At 54.1% G+C, this 21,410-nt stretch overlaps 1 protein-coding gene across 5 annotated transcripts in view; it reads right to left on the bottom strand.

Annotated features, from left to right (window-relative positions):
- Window positions 1-11: 11 nt before the first annotated feature.
- Window positions 12-21,410, bottom strand: part of SETD1A (SET domain containing 1A) — a 22,965-nt gene continuing 1,566 nt past the window's right edge. For 3 of the 5 annotated variants that reach the window (XM_008594196.1, XM_008594182.1, XM_008594188.1), the window contains exons 3-20: window positions 20,855-21,019; window positions 20,538-20,633; window positions 18,578-18,848; window positions 17,277-17,398; window positions 16,827-17,056; window positions 15,721-16,570; window positions 14,780-15,562; window positions 14,137-14,313; window positions 13,940-14,027; window positions 13,053-13,210; window positions 12,810-12,897; window positions 10,742-11,077; window positions 3,926-4,972; window positions 3,329-3,501; window positions 3,133-3,243; window positions 2,839-2,958; window positions 918-1,055; window positions 12-837 (exon numbers count right to left, since the gene is read on the bottom strand). In XM_008594196.1, the coding sequence (XP_008592418.1) occupies window positions 664-837; window positions 918-1,055; window positions 2,839-2,958; window positions 3,133-3,243; window positions 3,329-3,501; window positions 3,926-4,972; window positions 10,742-11,077; window positions 12,810-12,897; window positions 13,053-13,210; window positions 13,940-14,027; window positions 14,137-14,313; window positions 14,780-15,562; window positions 15,721-16,570; window positions 16,827-17,056; window positions 17,277-17,398; window positions 18,578-18,848; window positions 20,538-20,633; window positions 20,855-21,004 (5,112 nt within the window). In that variant the 5' untranslated portion in view covers window positions 21,005-21,019 and the 3' untranslated portion in view covers window positions 12-663. Of the gene's footprint in view, window positions 838-917; window positions 1,056-2,838; window positions 2,959-3,132; window positions 3,244-3,328; window positions 3,502-3,925; window positions 4,973-10,741; window positions 11,078-12,809; window positions 12,898-13,052; window positions 13,211-13,939; window positions 14,028-14,136; window positions 14,314-14,779; window positions 15,563-15,720; window positions 16,571-16,826; window positions 17,057-17,276; window positions 17,399-18,577; window positions 18,849-20,537; window positions 20,634-20,854; window positions 21,020-21,260; window positions 21,312-21,353; window positions 21,398-21,410 lie in introns of those variants that run through there. The other 2 variants (XM_008594205.1, XM_008594200.1) reach the window with 2 other exon arrangements.

Here is a 21,410-nt window from a genome sequence, read left to right as displayed (position 1 = left end):
GGACCAAGTACTTTTGTACAATAAAGTTTAATCACAATTATAAAAATGTGGCATTGGGTTTGCTCTATTAACATATGTACAATCCAGCCCAACAGGAAGGGCCCACCCCCCACCATCCTGGCCTGGCTGAGCCACAGCCGCCAGACACCAGGGTGGAAGGGTGACCCACAGGGTCTGGCAGGAACAGAAGACGAGGCAGGGTTCCAGGCACAGAGTCCCCAGGACTGGGGGTGCAGGGCCCCCCCCAGGGGAGAACATGGCCACTGCCCCGAGAGACCCCTAAACTGGGGAGGGGTGCACGTGGGGCACAAGGGAAAGTCCCCATTAACACAAAGCGAGAGGGCTATGCAGCCCCCACAAGAACAGGATCTGTACAGGCCGGCACCCCAGGTTTCCACAGGAAACAGCTGCTGGCAGCTACAAAACATTTACAGCTTCTTCTCCGCAAAGAAAAAAAATTAGGAGGTGGGTTGGCAGGGGCGACAAGGGAGGCAGAAGCTGCCTCAAGGGACTGAGGCTCCCTCACTGGGCTCAGGGCCCCCCAAACCCACACTGGGAGATGGGGGCATGTGCGCCCTGCTGAGCCCACTAAGGCTGGGGGTGCTGGGAGCTCAGGGCACCAAGGGGGAATAAATAGGGGTGTGGGCACCAGTCCTGCCCACCTCAGTTGAGGGAGCCACGGCAGCTCTCGGTGCCGCACAGACACGGAATCTTGTTGTCCTCCAGTGGGAACTTGTAGTCGTAGGTGATCTCCTCGTCCACGCCAATGGGCTGCTTGGAGTAAATCACGATCTTCTTCTGCGACTCAATGGTGATCACCTTGGCATAACAGTTGGGCTGTAGCGGGGAGGGCAATGTGAGCCATGGCCCACCTTCCCCTCGCCCATCCCCCGCCCAGCTTCCAGCTCCCAGCGCACCGTGCAGCAGTGGTTGATGAACCTCGCCAGGTTGCCACACTTGGTGGCATCGATGATGGTGTCATGGTCCACCCGGAACAGGTAGCTGCTGCCTATGCCCTCCTGCACGTAGCGCTTCTCCCGCATGTCGGCCACCATCTGGGACGGTGGGATGCAGACGGTTGCAGACCTGCCCCTTGACCTCCTACTGGACCAGGCCTGAGGCCACCAGCCCCTCTAGACAGTCCATCAGCCACCACCCCAGTGCTCCGCATCAGCCAGGTCTGGACCTGTGTTTCTGATTCCGGCTCCCACGAACCCAAGGCCTTGTGATATGCCCTTGACTTTGCTTCCAGGAGCCCTCCCTCTTCTGGCCACCCAGCCTAAACCCTGGCTGCCATTCTGACTAAGTCACCACATGAGGACCCCAGGGAAGTCTGCACTGATGCACCAGGCAGAAGGGCCGCCAGGTCCTCCAGGAGCATCTGCCTGGTCATGATGGTGCCCCCAGACTGCTGTGGGGCTAGCAGGGGCGGCTTCTGAAACGTCAATAGCCATTTCGTGGTCTCACCCTACTCATCTCTTCTCTTCCAAACAAGCATCAGCCAGCTGCCGCTGGCCAGTGCAAAAGACAGACTGTTCACGTTAGGGCCCGTGTCCTTGTGTGAGAAGGACAGTGAGATCTCTGCACTCTCTTTTGGTGACCTCACTTCCTTTCAGAGCTTCAACTGCCAGTTAAGTGGTGGGGACTCCTCCCAAACTTCCATCACCAGCCAAAATCCACCTTGGTGGAGCTGCTGGGCGTCCTCCCCTTGATGTCCCTGGGGCCCCACCTCACATGTCCAGCTTGGCCCTCATCTTGATCATACATCTGTCCCTGCTCCCATCTCCCCGGCAGCTAGTGGCAGCGTCCTGAGAAAGGGCCCTACCACCTCCTTGCCCTCCCCTCCACAACCAACTCCCCAGAACCCACAGGCTCCTGTCATCATCACTGCCTAGTCCAGGCCCCACTCGCCTTGGCCTGGGTCTCTGCCACAGCCCCCACACGGGTGGCAGCCTAGACTAGCTCTCCCTTCACACTACGGCCACAGGGAGTTTGCTCTCCTGCTTCACGCTTGCCAGGTGTTCCTCCTGTCTCCCCACAGGCCCAAACTCATTCAGGGGACGCCCAAGCTCTGTGCAGTCAGTGCTCCACCTGCCCCCCAGCCTCACATCAGTGCCGCTGGCGCTACTTTTCCCAAATAGCCGCACCAATCTCCTTGCCCTCACATGACCGCATCCCCCCAGGCCCTGGCACATGCTGACCCGCACCCAGCAGCACGTGCCCCTCACCCAGGCCTGGAGCTCCTCAACCTCTCTCAGCATTTGCTCAAACATCACTGTCTCAGGGAGGCCTGGGGTCCCTGCTCCCCCACACCTGCCTCCCCAAATTTCTCCTCTAATACCAAACACCATCCTCTACTGTTATCACTTTTCTTTCTTTCTTTTTTTTTTTTTTAAAGATGACCAGTAAGAGGATCTTAACCCTTGACTTGGTGTTGTCAGCACCACGCTCTTCCAAGTGAGCTAACCAGCCATCCCTATATAGGGATCCGAACCCTTGGCCTTGGTGTTATCAGCACCACACTCTCCCAAGTGAGCCACGGGCTGGCCCTGTCGTCACTTTTCAATGCCTGTTTTCCCCACTTCCCCAGGTCCTTAAAGGGGGTGGCAATATCAGCTTCGTTTCCTGCTGGATCACTGTCTGCTTAATTGTACCTACAAGCGATTGCAGGAGGCTGGGAGGGAGGAAAGGAGGAGGGATGGCAAAAAGGACAAGGCAGCTCCACCGGCTAGTCTTGGAGCTGGAGGGTATATGAGGTTTTATCCAGAGGGCCAAGTGGTACACAGGCGAGCACCCTGCACTGGGGTCGTCAGATCGGGGCTGGGTGTGGAGCCTCACCTGGCGGATGTTCTGACCCACGTATTCAATGACCATCTCGTCGGCTGCAATGGGTTCCATCGCAAACAGACCCCACTCGTGGATCCGGCTCCGGCCAAATCGGAGCTTCTTCTTCCGGAACTGGGGGGCAGAACAGACTGTCCAGCTGGATGCCGCCCACGACCTAGCCCCTTGCCTTTCCTGCAGACCTCCCAGAACGGGGGTGTATTGGCCACTCACCCCGACCTCCACCCAAGGGGACCCCTGGAGCCAGCACAGGCAGCTGCACTCTTCAACCTCTGCAGAACTCCTCACCTTGAGCTGGTTTAGCTTCAGCAGGTCGCTATCCATGATGGCCGAGGTGCCGATGGCGCTCAGCAGCCGCCGCTGCTCAGACCGGCGCTCCGAAAGCACGCGGTTAGTGCCCTGTGAGACACAGAACAGGGAGGAGGTGAGGGACCAGAGAAGTATGGGAGGCAGCTGCGGTGGCCAGGATCAGGGCAGGCCCCACCTGAGTATCTGCTCCCTCCAGCTGCCGGGCTGAGACAGGGCACACGTCCAGGTACTTGTCCTTCTCCTTCTTGCTGATAGGGTAGTAGCCCTCGCTGCGGGCTGAGCCTGTCTGGTGCTCTCGGGGCCCATCCTGGGGCCGCCGCTTGCGTTTTGGAGTGCTCAGGTTGGTGAGTGCAGGGCGTTAAGGAAGAGAAGGGCTCCTCACTGCCAGATCCCCTGGCCCGCTCCTCTGCATCCACCCCAGTCCCAGCCCATGGAAAGGGCAGCTGCCTTAGCTGAGCATGATCAGTGTGAGGAAGATGAGGTGAGAGAATCAAGTCTCAGACCCCACCACTCCTGCCTGAAAAACTCTGTGAGGCTGAAAGAGGCAGGAGGCAGAGAGAGGCACGAGGCAGAGAGGAGTTGGCTTGGCAGCCAGAGAAACACCCAGGCTGAACGCGGCGTGGCAAGCTGAACAGTAGTGGGGTAGACAGATGCAGACACTAGGAATGACCCAAGGAGGACACCACCTGGCTGTGACCCCAAGGAAGGCCACCCCCACCCCCGGGCCCACGTCCTCCTGTCCTGTGCAGGCGACCACTGCAGCACAGGATATTGGTGTGATGGACCCAGTGGGTGTCGTTGAGCCAGTCAGCCCCGCTAGTCTGCTGTAGCAGCCGCTCGTACGTGAGCCGCAGGTAGCCCATGTCTTCCAAGTCCAGACCCGAGTTCCAAATGTCATACAGGATGGTCATCTGCTCAAACTCGCTGCGAGGCTCGTAGGTGGGTGGTGGCGGTGGCGGGGGCAGGGGTGGCCTACGGCGCCGGGTGTGGGAGCGGAGGCTGCGGCGCCGGACGGCCCCCTCCCCATCACTGCTGCTGCTGCTGCTGCTCTCAGAGGACTCGGACTCCTCCTCCTCATCCTCTTCCTCCTCCCTGTCCTCTGGCCGCTGCTGCAGCTGCTGCGGCTGCTTGGGCTCTTCCGCCTCAGACACCACCACCTCAGGGGCCTCGAGGACCTCGTCTGCTGGGGAGCTGAAGAGCGCCGCAGGGGCAGGAACTGGTTCTGGGGGCCGCGGGGCCTGCGTGGAAGGTGCGGGCTTGACAGCCAGGGCATAGTTATGCTCCAGGAGGATGTGGCTGAGCAGCGGGCTGGGGCGGTCTGCCTCGTCTGACGTCTCTGTGGCCTCTGAATCGTTGACAGCAGGCAGGGCAGCCAGCCCACGCCGGGCTGGGGTCAGGGCCAGATCAGCCAGTACTGCCAGGTCCACTTCTGTCCCTGGCTCAGCCTCTTCTTCCTCAGTGCAGCGGCCTCGGCCTCCAGCCCGACCCCGGCCTCCTCGCGTCACCTCCTCGGGCCAGCTCTTGACCAGAGATGCATGATCCAGGGGCAGGTTGCGAATGGTCCGCTCCACACCCCGGGGGACTTTGCGAGAGGCTGGGCCAGGAGACTTGGCCTGCGGCGGGGCAGCTGGGGCAGGGTCTGGGGCTGGCACCTCCTCCACGGCAGAGAAGGAGACAGTTTTCCGGCGCTTCTTGGGTGGGGGTAGAAGTGGGATAGGGGAAGAGGGGCGCTCATCAGGGCAGGGGGCGGGGGCTGGAGGCCCAGCTGGTAGCTCTGGGGGAGGCTGGGGCACACTGGGAGGTGGTTCCTCAGTGGGACCTGGGGAAGGAAGCACACAGTGACAGGGAAGAGGGTCAGCTTCTAGGCCTGACATCAACAGAGATTGGCCTGGGCAGGAGCCCTGCCGCTCAGCTGGGCCCTGGGCTGCCCCGTCTCAACAGGCTGTGACACTCCCTTCTCAGCTTCTGCCCCAGAAACTCACCCTGCAATGTCCCCAGCTCTACGGGCTCCCCTGACGGGATGGGATTCTGCACTTGCTCATCCCTACATTCAAGTATAGGAGTGGCAGGCATGGGTTGAACACGCTGAGCGGACACTCTCCGCTTCCCCACAGGGCTCACAGTCAGTAAGAGGTAATGACACTGAACACATGCCCGTCCAGCTGTGAGGAGGGGACATGGGGCTCTGCACAAACACCTGGAGTCCAGCCTTTTCACCAGCACTGGCAGCGACAGCACCACATCCAACCACAGGCACAAGGACTAAGGCGATTTCTGCCAGCTGCGTTCTATAATAACGACCCCATTAGCCAGCCAGTCTGGAACTAAAATATCCACGATCTTAAACACGAACAACACTCTTGGTTTACTGAGGTGAAAGGATACAATGTAAGAAGCTGCATCTTTGTATTAAAATACGTTATAATGCGGTGTTACAATGTTAAGGTCTCTGGCTGGTTAGCTCAGTTGGTTTGAGAGCAGCCTTGAAACACCAAGGTCAAAGGTTCAATCCCCATACCAGCCAGTCACCAGAAAAAAAAATTTTTTTCATTGGAACATATAATATCAACGTCAAGGCTCCACCCCCTCAACAGAACTAGGGAGTTGCCCTAGTGGGGAGGGGATCAGGAGGAATCTCTCCCAAGGAAGCTGAGGCTGAAGCTGAAACCCAAAGGACCAGGGGTGGGCTGGGGAGTGGGTGTACTGTCTTTGAGAAAGTGGCGCTGGGCCTCCCCAGCTCAGCCCCCAGGACAGGGAGCACATCCTCCATCTCACACTCTCGTCCATGGGGAAAAGCCTGCCTGGAGCTTTTAGAGCTAGCCCAACACCACCTCCTTTGTGAAGCCTTGCCCGGCTTCTCTGGACAGCGTAAAGCCTTCCTTTCGGAACCTGAAGGCAGGAGGCTCTCAGCTGCCCATCTCAGGCTGACTGTGGAGATTAACAGCTAGCATCTTGTGCCTAGCACCAGTCCAAGCCTTTTCCACACACTGACTCGTTTACCTGCTGCCCTGAGCTGCTCTGGACGTCCTGTAGCCTCAGGGGTTTCACATCTGGCACCACCCCTCACACAGCTGGAGGGCAGCAGCACCAGGCCTGGCCGGGCAGGCAGGGATCAACCTGCATCCGCGGCCTAACAAATGCTCCCGGATCTGGCCCCCTGAGCGAGGCCCGCAGGCCACGGTGCTTTAGGTTCTGGATACCAGCCAGGGTTTCAGCCAGCAGTAAGTAGCCCACGCTCAGAAGTTATGGAGGCCCTCGGGTGCCCGTCTGAGGCCCTCAGTTTCTGTGAGTCCTCTCACCTCTTCTCCCCCCCATGTTGGAGCAGCCTCCCCCCAACCCATCCTCTGACCCAGCCACTCCGGCTTCCAGAAACCTCACTGTTCAGAACAAATCCCCCTCCCAGCTCAGGTTCCTCATCCCCATTTCCCTTTGCTCCCCGGCCTGAAGGAAACCTGTCTTTCTGTTTAGGAGACAATTGTGGGGGTACCTGCCCAGTCAATACAACTCCCACCTTTCTCTGCGAACTGCTCTTCTGATACCCCCAGATCCACAAGGGTGAAGCCCCAGAAGCCAGTTTCTACTGCATGACCTACCCCCCTCCCAGGGCCATCACTAACTGACCCAAGCCAGCCCAACCAGAAACTTCCTTGAGAATAAGGCTCTAAGATAGACAGGCCTATTTGTGGCCAGCCTGGGAGGCAGGTGGAGGCAGACACCCTGGGTTGGAATGGAGAAGCAGAGGAAGCCCATTTGCAAGAGGTGGGAAGAATGAACCAGACTGGAAGACAGAAGAAAAGCTAGTCCTACAGGCATTTTGGTCCCTGTTTTTGGGTTCTACCAGACAGGCCACAACCTGTAAACAAATCCCTTTTTCTACTTAGATTTACTAAAAATTGGTTCCTGTTACCAGAAACTCAATGAGCCTTCAATGAGGCACCACATTACCAGAAGCCATGACCCCTTCTCTAGAGGTGGGTGTGGGCTACCTTGGCTATCTTCTGAGCCCTCCCTGAGACTCCTGCCATTGGGCCACACAGCCCTCCCCCAGCCACATCCTTGGGAATGGGGATGTCCCTGCACACCCCCTCATTCTCTAAAAACTGAGGGACCTGCCTTCATCTCCCTTTCTCTCCACCCCTGTCATCCCCCTGGGGTCTTGGCTCTCCCACCTGTTTACCTGGATTCCCACATCTCCAGAGACCTGCTTCACTCGCTCTCAGCTACCCTCCACCAGTCACACGCCTGGCTCTGCCTGGCCCTGTCAACCCCATTGAGGTCCATGCCCTCAGGCCTCGGGCCACAGTCCCCAGTGCCCTTTTCCCATTCCCACCCCTCACCCTGGCTCTAGCCCACTGCCCTTCTTCTCCTAAACTTCTTGCCTTCTCCTGCCCAGACCCCAGGCCCTCACTTGGTCCTCTCCTCTCTCAGCTCCTGTCACATCAAGTCGTCCTTCCAGCACTCCCACCCTGCACCCTGCCAGCTGCCCCTGTTCCTCAGCTCCAGGCCCCACGTCCACAGGCCCCTGTGCTGCTGGCAAGCCTAGTCGCCTTCCATCCTCACTCCCCACTCCCCTCGCTTTCCAAGGCTCCTGCTGCTCCTACAGAGCCAAGAGGAGCTTTGGGCATGAAACCTCTGCCTCACCCTTTACATATACGTTTGCCTCAGATCTGAGTCCGTCCCTGCCTCCCCAGGAATGCCACTCCAGCAAGGACTCTTCTCTCCTGGTCCATCCACCTTCTCCCTCTGCCCTTCAGTGGAGGAACATGCCCAGCTCTCAGCTAATTTAAAAAGCTAAACTCTCCATCAACCCTGCATTCTCTTCTTGCTGTCTCTCCAATCCCAGCCGGGTAACCCTGGTCTTGTTCCTGCATCCCACTAGCCTCAAATTCCTCATCTGTAAAATGGGAATGACTGGGATATTGTGAGGATTGAACGAGAAAATGAATTTTCGACTTGCTACGCCTAGAGCCTAGCATCCAGTAAGAACTCAATAAATATAAGCTAATTTTATAATTCTTACTCCTCAACTCTTTTCCTTCTCAGCCAGAGTAGCCTATCCTTCCAGAAGGCTGGCTATCTTTGTCACCTCCCCTCACTCCTTAACAACCCATAACTTGGCTTCAGTCTCAACTGCTCAACTGATAAGGTCACCGAGGACCTCCTAACTGTCAAATCCAACAGACACTTTGCTATCTTATAACCTCTCTGTGGCCCAAAGACACCGACCACTCCCTCCTCTTTAAACCCTGAGCTGCCCTTGGGGTGCAAACCTGACAGCTCCCTGGCTTCCATCCCACCTGTCACTCCTCTCTAGCCCTCTCTGGCTTCCCTCTGCCCACCTGTCTCTCAGGAATCCAAGGCTCCACCCCCTCCTCTCATTCCACACCTCCTCCTCAGTTCTACAGGTGGACTCACACCTGCACTAGCACTGCTCTCCAACATTTGCCTCATTTCCAGCCTGCTGTTCCTGCCAGAGCTTCAAATCTATTGATCCAACTGCCAATGATTCTACTTGGAGCTCCCAGAGGCATCTCAAACTCAATCCCAACTAAGCTCAGCAGTTTTCTTCCTAATCTGGGTTCTCGTTCCTGAGTTTCCTTTCCTGGTAAGTAGTTTATTAACCAAGCCATCCTATCTCCTAGATTTCTCTCAAATCTTCATCCACACCTCCACTCCACTGCCCTGTACCTCACCATAACCACCCTCCCATTCTCACCTGCAAGGCTTCAAACCTTCCAATGGCACCGTACCTCCTTCCTCATCTCTTCCAAATGTCTCTCTCTCCTGCCAGAATGGTCTTTCTGAAATGCAGACCTGGCCATGTCCCCCTCCTTCTTCTGCTCCACTGAGAATGAAACCTGTGACCCCGCAGACCCTTCTACTTCCCAACAGACCCAGACCTCTCCTGCCAGAATGGTCTTTCTGAAATGCAGACCTGGCCATGTCCCCCTCCTTCTTCCTGCTCCACTGAGAATGAAACCTGTGACCCCGCAGACCCTTCTACTTCCCAACAGACCCAGAAGCAGCTGGAGAGTCATCTGAGGTGTAATGAGAGCCTTGTCTCCCCCTGGTGAGAGGTCTGGACCTAAGCCGAGTGTGCCAGTGCTGGGAGGCCTCCTGTGGCCACTACCTATCTCAGACCATGGATGCTCAATAACGTTCAAGTGGGTGATCCTGGGAGTCTATGTGCACCTTTGAAGCATTCCTTAAAAGCAGACTTATTTGATTCCATTGTAGGAACACCCCAATCCAAGCTACCACCATAGCTCACCTTCCTTCCTTACTGCAATTGCTTCTTTCTTTTTTTGGTGGCTGGCTGGTAAGGGGATCTGAACCTTGGTGTTATAACAGCATGCTCTAACCAACTGAGCTAACTGGCCAGCCCCCTCTGCAATCACCTCTTAGTCTCTCTGAACCCACTCTGGCCCCTCTCCAAGTTTCCTCTGCACTGCATCTTTTCAAAACACAAATCTGATCATTTCACTCCTCTGATGGCTTTATACTGGTCTCAAGATAAAGACCAAATTCCTAAGATGGCCTGCTTGTTTTGCATGGCCCGGTCCTTGCCCACATCTCTGGTTTCAGCCACCCCAGCTCCCCTCTGTGCTCAGCCCTACAGAAGGTTAGCTTTCTTCCAGGCCTCCCAACCTGCTGCTTCCCCTGCCTCAGGGCCTTTGCACATGCTAACCCCGCCTTCCTCCCTGCTTTGCCTACATTTCAGCCCAACTATGCCTTAGCAGGGAAGATTTCCCCATGCGCTCAGATGTGCTAGAGTTCTGAGTACTTTGTACTTTTCCTTCATGGTGCTTTCACAGTCTGTAATGATGGGTTTTCTTATGGATTAATTACTCAACCCAACCATCTCTTCCTGTAGACTGGGAGCTCGCCGAGGGCGAGAGTAGTGCCTGCTGAGCACACCATCATAGCACTGCACCTAACTCCTGCTTGGCTGTGGTAAGTACTCCATAAACACCTATCGCCTGAACCAGCAGTTCACTCAGCTGGATAAATTACCCGTATGTGCTATAAAATAACAACAGAACGCACAAATCCACAAAGGAATGCAAAGATAGAGCTAAATTCTGAGTTAATGTTGTGAATATTTGTTTTCTACCTACTTGGCCATTTAATCGCCTGCACATATCTACTATACATTAAGGAACGAGCTTAAGAAAAATTAGTAGGAGGATCTTCTTAAATTGGGAATTTTCTCCATAACTTCCTTGGATGGAAGGCATTTCCCTATTACTTTAGCAGCCAAACGCCCTGGTCTGGCTCTGCAAAACCACTGTAGCAGAGCAGTTTGACATGTTAGGCCATGTCTCCAAGCAGGGGGAGTGACAGGTGACAGTGACTCTTTTTTGGTATGTTTTTCCAAGAGTCATACACTTACACACAATAAGTGCAGGTTCCACTGTTCTCTCTCACACACAGATCAGATCAACACTGCAGGTTCTCACAATAAGTGCAGGTTCCACTGTTCTCTCTCACACACAGATCAGATCAACACTCACCTGCACATACACTTACACACAATAAGTGCAGGTTCCACTGTTCTCTCTCACACACAGATCAGATCAACACTCACCTGCAAGTCTTGCTGGAGACTTCTCTTGCTCAGGAAGTGGTACGACCGGGGAGCCTGCCACTTGCTCAGGCTCGGCCTCCTCCACAGGAGCTGGCAGGGGCACTGGGACTTCTCTAGGGGGCGGTGAGGCTGAGGGAATGGTTGCTAGCTGCTCCTCCTCTTCCTCTTCCTCGGAGGACTCAGATGATGAAGAGGACGAGGAGGACGAGGAGGAGGATGAGGAGGACGAGGAGCTGGAGGAGCTGCTGCTCTCGGAGTCTGACGTGCTATCGTTTTCACCATCTGAGTCAGCATACAGAGAACATTTGGAGGACGAATCGCTTTCCTCGTCCTCGCCTGGAAATCCAGAAGGGGCAATCAGGAGAGGTGGAAAGGCCTCAGTGAAGCTGTGGGTTCACTCACGGACTCACTACATGGATGTCACCCTATGTCAAGGAGTTGGATAAGCAAAAAGTTTGTTCCCACTGAGATAAGATCAGTATTAAGGGGCTGGGGAGCGTGGTGAAGGGAAGCCCTGGACTTTGGAGCAGCAGCTCAGGGAAGGCCTCCCTGAGAAGGAGATGCTGAAACCAGGGACGAGGAGTCTGCCACACAAGCAGTGGGGCTTAGCGGGGACGTCAAAGGCAAGAAAAGGCGGGGACTTGCAGACTGGCAAGCTTTTCCCAAAGTAGGTCTTATGGACACAGGCTGGATGACAGACTCTGTGAAAAAGGATTCTAGGGTGAAATAAGCTTAGAAAACATAACATGCTCCATGCCTCTGGGAGACTGGTCATGTATGGGAAGGGCTCTAAGAAATACAGGAGTTCCAGTCTTTGAGGAACACAGTTGGGCAAATTAGAACAGAAGATGGTGGTGGCTAGGGAGGAGGCTGAAAGATGGCCACATGCAGCTGAACAGATAAACAGGGCTGGATCACAAAGGCTGAGAAGTCACCTTGCGGAAAACAGGGAGCCAGGAAAGACTTCACGGAGGGACATAACAATCAGGTGTGCATTTTAGGAAAGATAATTCTATCAGCAGTTTGGAAAATGGAGTGGAATGGAGGGAGAAGGATGGACACAGAGACAGGGAAATCAGTCAAGACTGCCCCAAGAATCGAAGTGACAAAGACAGGACAGCAGGGACAAAGGTGGTGACAAATGCAAGAAGCATTCAGGAGGGAACTCTGATGGAACTGGTGATCAAGTGGTTGTGGGGGGGTCCACGGCCCTCTCTTCTAGCAGACAGCCCTGCCCCTGAGAGACAGGCCCTTGGGTCATCCCACTCGCTGTCGTGACCTCTGCAGAAATGGCACCTCTCCAAGGTGTTCCTTGACCAGCACAGAGAAAAGAGTAAATCTTTCCCCAGTCCCCACCCTATCAGTTTCTACCCCGTTAACCTATTTTACCTTCTTCAAAGCACAAGTTTCTACCTGAATTGATCTTATTTGTTTGCTTGTTTGTCGAGTCTCCTCCTAACCTCCAACAAGTTCTGCAAAAGCAGGAGCCACGTCCACCTGCTATGTCCCAAATACCAAGAACAGCACCCAGCACAGAGGAGCTCGCTGTACATTTCTGAACAAATGAATGGAAAGGAAGCCTGAACTATCTACCCAAGACCTCAAAGAACAGGGAGAAAAAAACACATGTTCAACTGAAGGACAGAGGAGTGTCTGGTGATGGCAGCTGTGAGGAGGAGAAAGGAGGCACAGCTTGGTGGCTGGGCCTTAGAGGCAGAGCAGTGGTCTAAGGTGAAAAGATACAGATACGCTGGCAACATTGAGGGGGAGGAGGAGAATGCAGACCCCTTATCTCCAGGGCCTGGGAAAATAAGTAGGCTCCACGAGGTGATCCTCAGGGGAGCTGCATTTCAGTAGAAGAGGCAAGCAGGAGGAGCGTTCTGAGTACTGGGGTTTTACTTCCAGGGGGCCAAGGGTTCCAAAGGATGTGGCTAAAATCATTGCTCTTGCAGAGGGCAAAGGTGGCCAATAAATCCACCAGGAAAGTTATGCAGGCCCAGGAAAGGGCTAGCCGAGTGGCGAATCTCTTCCTCCCAAGCCAGAATTCTATTCAACTGCCTGTGCTCACCATCTGACGCCTCTGTCTCCTTCTTAGTGGTATCCACAGCTTCCTCTCGCTCTTCATCTTCCTCATCGTCCTCATCGTCCTCCTCATCCTTAAAGAAAGGGACAAATGGCGACTAACAGGAAAGGGACAACTGGTCCTCCACGAGGCACAGCTGCCTGGGCTCCAGCCCAGTGTGAAACTGGCCATAGGGACAGGGACTCAGGAAATAGGCTCTGGCAGGGACTGAGTGCCCCGGCCCCCCACCTTCTCTGAGGAGGACTCCTGAGACGCCTCCTCCCCTTCGCTGTCCAGAGCAAAGGACTTGCGGTGCTTGCCCTGGGTCTTGCCTCGGTCCTCATCTCGCTTTGGGGGCTTGCTCCCCAGCCGTCCCGGCTCTCCAGCCTCCTTCTCTCGCTCAGGGTCTAGGCCAGGCGAGTGGGAGTCAGGACACTCTACCATCAACAATGAGTTATCATCCCCCTACCCCATGCAAAGAGCTTTACATACACTGCTGCTGACCTGCTAGACAGTCCTCACTTTACAGACAAGAAGTTGAAGTTCAGTAGAGAAACAGACACCTCACAGTCACCTAACATCTTATGCTGTTTTAAACATATCCCACCCACTTTATCTTTCGTCTTTTTCTGGGTTGGGTGGAAGAGGAGCTGACTTGTGCCTGGCCCAAGAAAAGAATACGAAGGCCAGTAGGTCTCCAGGGAAGCAGATATGACTCAATACAGAAGTCTCCCAGCCATGTCAGCTGTCAACAAACAGCTCAGATTTAGACAAAGCAGGCAGAAGGCTGCAGGAGAACATAAGCATTAGATGGTAAACTCGGCTAGATGACTTGCTTAACTTCAAAATTCTCTGATTCTAGATACTGAAGAGTCTATTTCTATGTTACGGGTGGAAAAACCAAGATGCAGAAAGCTTAACTGAGCATACTAGAGCAAGAACCACAACTACACCCCAGGGATAGCCCTGTCTGATCTTCTCACGCCTCTCGGAACTGCCTGGGTTTAACCCTGTGCCAGAATTTCCACTTGGCTCCCTGCCCTCTAGATACCCTGACCCCTTTGTCTCCGGCTCTCGCTTTCATCAGAATCTAAGCAGTCCTTTCCCTTTCTCCAGCCGCCTGATCTCCCATTCACCATCTTCGTCTTCCTCAGCTGGAGTGGAGGGCCGGGGCCTCTTTTCCTCACTGGCCTCTGAAATTTCCGATGGCTCTTTCCGCTTTACCTGGGAGAGAGGGAAGAGATGGGGCCCATTTAGAATTCAAGCACTCATGGGTCCTGACCACCCCCTCCCCCTTGCTCCACCCCCTCAACAAGTCCACAGTTCTAGGTACCTTAAACGAAGGCAGCCGCAAGGCCCCTCGCAGCCCTGACCCAAAGGCAAAGGCCTCGATGCCTGTGGTTCCCCCGCTCTTGGCCCAGTCTACGAGGGACAGCAGGCCTGGCTCTTTGAGCTTTGTCTTCTCTTTATCCTCCTCCTTGGCTTGCTGTTTGGCTGCATTCTGGAATGGCTGCAAGCAACAGGAAAACTGAACCCCAGAACCCAGGCGTTCCCACCTGCCTGAGAACCAAATCCAGACCCCAGGAATTCAGAAAAGCATCTATTTCCTCCTCCATTTGACACACGTGTCACACCTGTACAGGCATTTGCCCAAAAGTCTGCTCCCTTAGCCCTGGGAAACAGCTACAGGTATTTCCACACCACAGACAGCAAAACTGAAGACTGAACCCTAGAGACTTAAGGGCCTTGACCACCACAAGTAAGCAGTGGAGTGGGTCAAAGCTCTTCTGCCTCTCCGGCCCATGCCTGTCTGCTGCTGTGTCCCCTAACACCCCTGCCCAGCTAGGGTGTCCCTCTGAGGGCCCGTGGTCTCGCTCTCCACTCCCCTCCACCTAGTGCATGTGGCCTGGAGAGCCAGAGGCCTAACCTTCCCCCGTGCAGCTCCAGGTCTCCCCAGTCCCAGGCATTGGCCTCACCTTGGCCTTCTCTTCTTTGCTCTCCCACCACTGGTCAAAGGCTCCAAAGGCCACGTTCTCCACCATCTTGCGGTTGAGGTCTCGCTGCATGATGCTCTTCATCTCTTGGACTAGGGTGGCCAGCACGCGGCCCACGGTGCCTGCTGATGGTAGGGCCTTGCCCTCTGCCAGCTCTGCTTCCTCCCTGGGAGGCAGCCGGGCCTCTTCTCCCGAGATGGAGGAGGGCAGGGGCTCGGCTGCCATGGGCAAAGGCAGGTGGTAGGCCTCCCGGGAATAGGCCCCTCGGCCTTCTTGCCCTTGTGTGTACAGAGCATAGGGCAAGCCATAGGCTGCCTCCTGGGGGGGCGGGAATGGGAGGAAGGCCTCCCCAAAAACCCCACCAGGGGGACCGGCTGAGGCAGCAGTCAATCCCTTGCCCTGCCGCAGCTGGTGGAGCCGAGTTAACATCTGAGTCTGCATCTGGAAGGACATAGGCATCCCTCCCCACTGAGCCCCAAGCCGGTCCATGAGCTCCAAGGAGTTCACAAAGTCATAGATGTGAGGAGGAGGGGGAGGGGGTGGGGGGTACTCAGGGGGTGGTGGCCCATCAGGTCGGGGTGGGAGGAGGTAGGCAGGTTGGTGGGGAGGATAACCAAGGGGAAGGGAAGCCAGATAGGGAGGGGGAGGAGGTGGGGGAGGGGGAGGGGGTGGAGGCTGCTGGGGGGGTGTCGGGGCCGGGGGGGGTGAGCCACCCCTGTCGTCGTCGGAGATCTCCATGTCCTCTCCAGAAGAGCATGGAGAAGCCTGTGGGGGTACAGAGAAGGGTCACAGAAAGCTTCTACCTGTTCCCTGGGTTTCTCCTCAAATCCCTGTTTTCCTATCAACTTCCCTTCCCTCAGCCTTAGAGGCCCAACCCTGCCCTCCAGATCCCAGGTACCTCCTCTGACTGACCCCAACCTCACCTGGTTCTGTCCATTGGCCTTGGGAGACTCTCGGGTAGCCCCTGGTTCCCCACTCCCTGGGGGTGCAACATCCTCAAAATTAGCTGGTGCAGGAGGGGGTGTGCAAGGCCCGTGACCTGACCCTGAAGGCACCTCGCTCCCTGTGTCCCTAGCCCCAGGGCCGGCGCTGCTGTTCTCTTCCTCCTCCTCTGTGTCGGAGGCCAGGAAAGAAAACTTGGAGCGCTGCTCCTTCAGCAGCATCTCGATGCGGGAATCCAGGCTGCTGTGCTGAGCAAAGGGCACGCTCTCATTGGTGGTCTCTGGAGCTGGGGAGCCGGAACGGGCAGGTGAGGCTGGGCGGGGGGAGGTCCGAGCTTCTTCTCTCTCAGGGCTGGGCCCCCCACCGCCCCCGCCTCCACCAGGTTCTGGAGGCTCCGGCGGTGGGGCCTCGGAGGCAGGAGGCCGGTAGTCCTGGTCAGCGGGCCGGCTGGGCTCAGGGGGCAGGTAGGAGGTGTAGGAAGGTGGAAAGCGCTCAGCTGTATTTTCAGCAAAGGGGGCCCCGGGGGCCTCCTCTCGAGGTGCCCGGCGGGGTGGGTAGGAAGCATGGCGCTGGTAGCGATTCCAGCTCTCATAATATGCTGGGTAGTTTGAGTCAGAACCACGAAATTGAGAGGTCGAGGAAGAAGAGGTCGATGAGGAGGACGAGGACAATGAAGAGGAAGAGGAGGAGGATGCGGCAGTGGCTACAGTGGTGGCTGAGATGGCTGTAGAGGCGGTTGTGGGGGCCGAAGATGCAGAGAAATGGCGGCGGGAAAAGGAATCTTGGTAGCTGTTCTCTGACCTCCGGGACTTGAAGGAGGTGGAAGTGGTGCTAGAGAAGAAGTGGGGACATTAGCTGGTCTCATCTCTACATGACCAAACCCAAGTGTCTCGGTTCTCAATACCCAAAGCCCCTCTACACTGGGTTCCTAGCTAGCAAGCTCCCTGAGGACAGCAGTTTGTTGGCTGAATCCACAGAGAAACTAGGACAAATTATTTCCCTCTTGGAGAGACTTTGGCCTTCCTCCTCCCAGTGGCAGTTCCCAGAGTCTGATGGCTGGGGGCTCCAGATGGTGTTTGCTCTTTACCTGCTGGAGTAGGCAGAGTCCTGAGAGTAGGGCGTGCTGCCCCGAGATGTGTAGGGGGTTCCTTGGGAGGACTGAGGGGTGAACTGGCCAAAGGAAGATGGGGTGTCTTGTCGGCTGCTGGAGAAGCTTGTGTCCTGGGAACATGGGGTGCCATTGCCAGGGGTGCCCACCACAGCAGTGCCTGCTGGGTAGGTGGCCGTGTCAGAGGAAGAGCGGCGGCGGGATTCAGTCTGGAGGGAGAGAGCAGGGCAAGGAGAAAGGAAAAGTGATCAAGCACCATTTGAAAACATGCTCTCCCCCAAACCAAGAATCCTAGTTCCCTGTCTTTGGAGGGATCTAGGCATCTTTTCTTGGCTCTTCCTGTATTTAACAGGGAAGTCCAGAACCTCCCCAAAGACTGCTCCTGCTCCTGGCACGCAGGAACCATGCCCACAGCCACAAGCTTCTCACCGTCTCGGTGGCTCCTCCAGAGCCCTGGAACTTCTCACTCAAGGCCTTGCCCCCTGTGGGCACAGTCTGAGGGGTGTAGGAGCCATTGACAATCAGTTCATAGTACTTCATTCGTTGTTGTCCTGGAGGCAGGGACATGGGAAACAACAGTCAGAGGGAGAAAACAACAACTTCCTGATCTGGTATTGCTGTTTCTTTCTCAAGCTTCGAGTTTCCTACAATTTCTTGGAGTCTTGGGTTTTGGGATTTTAGTTTTCCTACCTTACCTCTATCTTTAAGACCTTCTACGTCATCTCTACCTCTTAACCGCTACAAATATGTTTTATGACACTTCACAGTTTACAAAAACTCTTCTACATATGTTGCTACACTGGCTGACCATCAGGAGAGAAAAGAATCAGTGCCCGTATTTTATAGGCTTAAAGAAAATGGACCTGCCCAACGTCACAAAATTCTTTGGTGGAAGAATTGGAATTCAAACCCGGGTTATCTGCAGTTAAATACCCCCATGCTCTTTGTCCCATAAACTAAAGGTTGCAGAATGGTAGCCTGAGGACTAAATCCAGCCTACAGATATGTTTTATTCACCCTGCATAATGACTTAAAAAGTCTGGGGACGGGGGTGGGAGGGATGAAGTAATACTTAAAAACCATGAGATTTCCCTGGTGGAAAAAAATTTAAAAAAAACAACAAAAACACCCATGAGATTTGACACAAAAATCTTGATTTCTGGCTTTTCTCTTAAAAATCAAATTAGGGAATAATAGCCCTTATTCCCACTTGCAAACTGGCTAATGCCAACTAACAGCTCCTTTAGGTGGTACTCTAACCTACAGTTCGCCATAAACCCCACTCCTCCCTACTGTTCCTTAACAAAGAAGCCCAGAATGCTTCACTCATCTTTATAGTTTCCCAATACTCTACCTAAAATTTCAAAACCAAAAAAACTGAAAACCTATTTATTTTGCAGATTTTGGAGTCAAACCCTGACCTGAGCTAATGATTTACTGCAGCCTTTATTCATCTATCTAGTGTGACCCCTCCTATGATTTCTTCCAGATATAATCATGTGCTCAACTTTGGGGTGCTGCCCCGACCCTGCCGAAGATAACACACAGAAAAACATGTATGTCCCATAATTCCTCTCTAAAATTTAAAAATGCTGATTTCAGAAACACATCTGGCCCTAAGAGTTTCAGATAAGGAATCATGATCCTGATCACTTGCCTGACCCCAACAAGCACTTGCATATACAATCTGATGGAGCCCACCTTTGAGCAGCGGGCACGGGTGCCCTCACCTTTGATATCAAGCTGGGCGTGGATGATGTTGCCCATGACGGAGGTCAGGTGGAGGTTCTTTACTGTTTCCTTGGCGCCCCGAGTGCTGGTGAAAAGCACACGGGCCAGGCCCAGGTGCTTGCGAGTGCGGGGGTGAAGAAGGATTTCTACCTCCTCCACCTCACCATACTTTCGGCACATGTCCTTCAGGAAGGTCTCCCGCACATTGTCATTCAACCTTGCGAAAGTCACTTCCTTCAGTGGGATCTGTCCAATGTAGAACTCATCCAGCTGAGAAGAGAACAGGAGTTGGTCTGGGGTCTCAATATTGACCACTCTTCCTTTGCCCTTTGGGAAACTTTAGCAAAATCCATGCAGTCAAGAGAGAGGTCTGGGAAACGGAAGGGTAAGGGGAGGAGGCCACACAGAGGATACATCAGTCTTGACTCTTCTCTTTCCTGAATTCTTCTCACCATACAAGAATGGCAAGAACCAGGAACAGAAATGCACAAACTGAGAAATAAACCCCCATGGAAGGAACTAGTAGGGAAATAATTCACTAGCTCAGCTTTTACTAAGTGACCGCCTTAGACTGGGCACTAGAAATACAAAGATGAAAAAGAAAAAAAGACTCCTGCTCAGAAAAATAGACAACACAGACAGACACACACAATTGCCTGACGCAGTGTCAGCAGAGGTACAGACAGGGTGTTTGGGAGTTCACAGAAGAAAACCTTTGTATAGAGTGAAATCAGGGAAGGATGCATAAAGATGGTGGCATTCTTACTGAGGTTTCTGGATAAACAGGTGTTTGCCAAAATGACAAGGACTTCTAGCACATGGAACTATAAGACAACTCAGCATTTTCTAAAAACTGCAAAGCATATGGTATGAAGGTAACACAGGGGTGTTACATCAAGGCCAAGGATAAGGCTTGGCCAGATCAATAATCATATGTGCCAATGCTCAAAAATGGACTTGGCAACAAAAGTAAAATAAGAGAACAGTAAAACCAAAGCAACAAATGGCAGCATAAAATAGAGGAGAGAATGGAAGCAAGGAAACCAGGTGAAATGAAGACAAGGGTCTGCATTACAGAAGTGGCAATGGGAATAGAAAGATTCAGACAAAGCAGAAAAACAGTCACCAAGACTTGGTGACAGAGTACGTAAGAAATTAGGGAGAGGAGTATCATAGGATGACTACCAGGTTTCTAGCCTGTGCAGCTGAGTAGATGGTGTTGTCATTTATCAGTAGAGGGAAAATGAAATAGAGAGCAGAATTAAGGCTGTGAAGAGAATTTGTTTTAAATCTCGTGAGTATGCGATGCCTGTTGTGCCTTCACATGGACAGACTAATGGTGGCTGGAAACAGATATTTGGAAGGATCAACATTTAGATAATAGGTGAAGCCATGGCTGTGAAACAGTAAGGAAACCCCACATTTTATTTAGAAGGGGAAAAGAATAAAGAATTAGTGGAAGAAACTAAGAACCATCAGTTCTTAGTCCAAGGCCTGATGAGTGTCCTGCTTAGAGTGGAAAATGGGAATCCTCTGAGAAAACAAGATGGTCAAATGAGAGGTGAGAAACACAGGACTCTGGGGTGACAGTGGCTTTGTCACTCCCTTTAATGGTGGCGGAACTGAGATATCTCACTGTTGTGCTATGCACTGTCTAGGAATACAGTGATAAATATAGCAGCTAAATCTGCCTTTACTTCATCCTTCAAGAAGTCAACACCCCCGCCACCAGGGATACACTTTGGACACCTCACCTATACCTCCCCAGAAAGATAAGTTTACCTAAGTTTACCTCCTACCCAAAACAACTCAGTCTCATTGCCACTAAGGTTGTTCGACCTGGCTGTGACCTTTTCACTACAAAACCCCTTTTATTAGGCTATGTGAAGACTAGAGTGTCAGGATGGATCTTCCGCACCCTCCAAGGGCCACCACACCAGGAGACCAGCAGACACTTACCTTAAACTTAGGGACTGGGAGGGAAAAGTCTCTGTTTTTGGACCTGACATGGCAACGGGGGTCTTGGAGATCTTCGACTGGTATATACTTTGAGTCCTAGGAAGGAAAGCAGGAACAGAAAGACAGCTCAAGATGAAACCAGGCTGTTGAGCTCTAAGAAGCCCATTTGGAGACTCACATGCAAAAGAGCTGGGTTCAGTTGTCCACCCTTGAGAAAGCAGGCTATAGGTAGGAGAGTTCTGGGTGCTGAACGGAGTAACAGAGAAGCAGGGGGACTGGAGTTCCCTAGATGGCAAGAAAAGGTCTGGGGCACTCACGTTGACGCTGAAGTGGATTCCATCATAGCGGTACACCTTTTGAGAAGGCCTGCGCAAGGCAGGGTCCAAGGCAGGATCCACGATGAGCTTGTAGTTCCGCCACTGGAAGCTCGGGGCCTTCTGCCCATCTCCCCCACCTTCCTGATCCATCTTTGCTCATTTACACTGTTAGGAAAAGAGGGATACGCAAGGGAGTGATCCCTTGCTGGGGGATCAAGGCCTGACTCCCTTGCTGTCCCTCATTGGCTAGCTCAGATTCCAGGTTCTCTCATCACTCCAGTTTCCACAGCTCACCATAAACGCGGCTCCCCCAGATTTCGCCCTAAGTACCCTCTGTCTCACCACAACACCCCATGCTCTCTCCACTTCCCAACTCTCCCCTCAGGCCCATCTCGCGCCCCCTTACCTTCCCGCTCTCCCCAGCGCGCGCCCCACTTGGCCTCCGCGCAAGACCCCTCCCCCGCCCCCTGGCAGGCCCCGCCCCCTCCCGCCTCCTCACCGGCCAGCGGCCCGGGCCAAGCCCCGGCTCCCGCTCCCACACACCCGCTCCCCTCCC

Source organism: Galeopterus variegatus, unplaced genomic scaffold, assembly GCF_000696425.1.
Source record: "Galeopterus variegatus unplaced genomic scaffold, G_variegatus-3.0.2 Scaffold162, whole genome shotgun sequence".
In the NCBI taxonomy this organism is placed as follows: domain Eukaryota; kingdom Metazoa; phylum Chordata; class Mammalia; order Dermoptera; family Cynocephalidae; genus Galeopterus; species Galeopterus variegatus.
The sequence above is the reverse complement of the archived record's forward strand: the minus strand, read 5'-3'. Positions and strand labels throughout refer to the sequence as shown.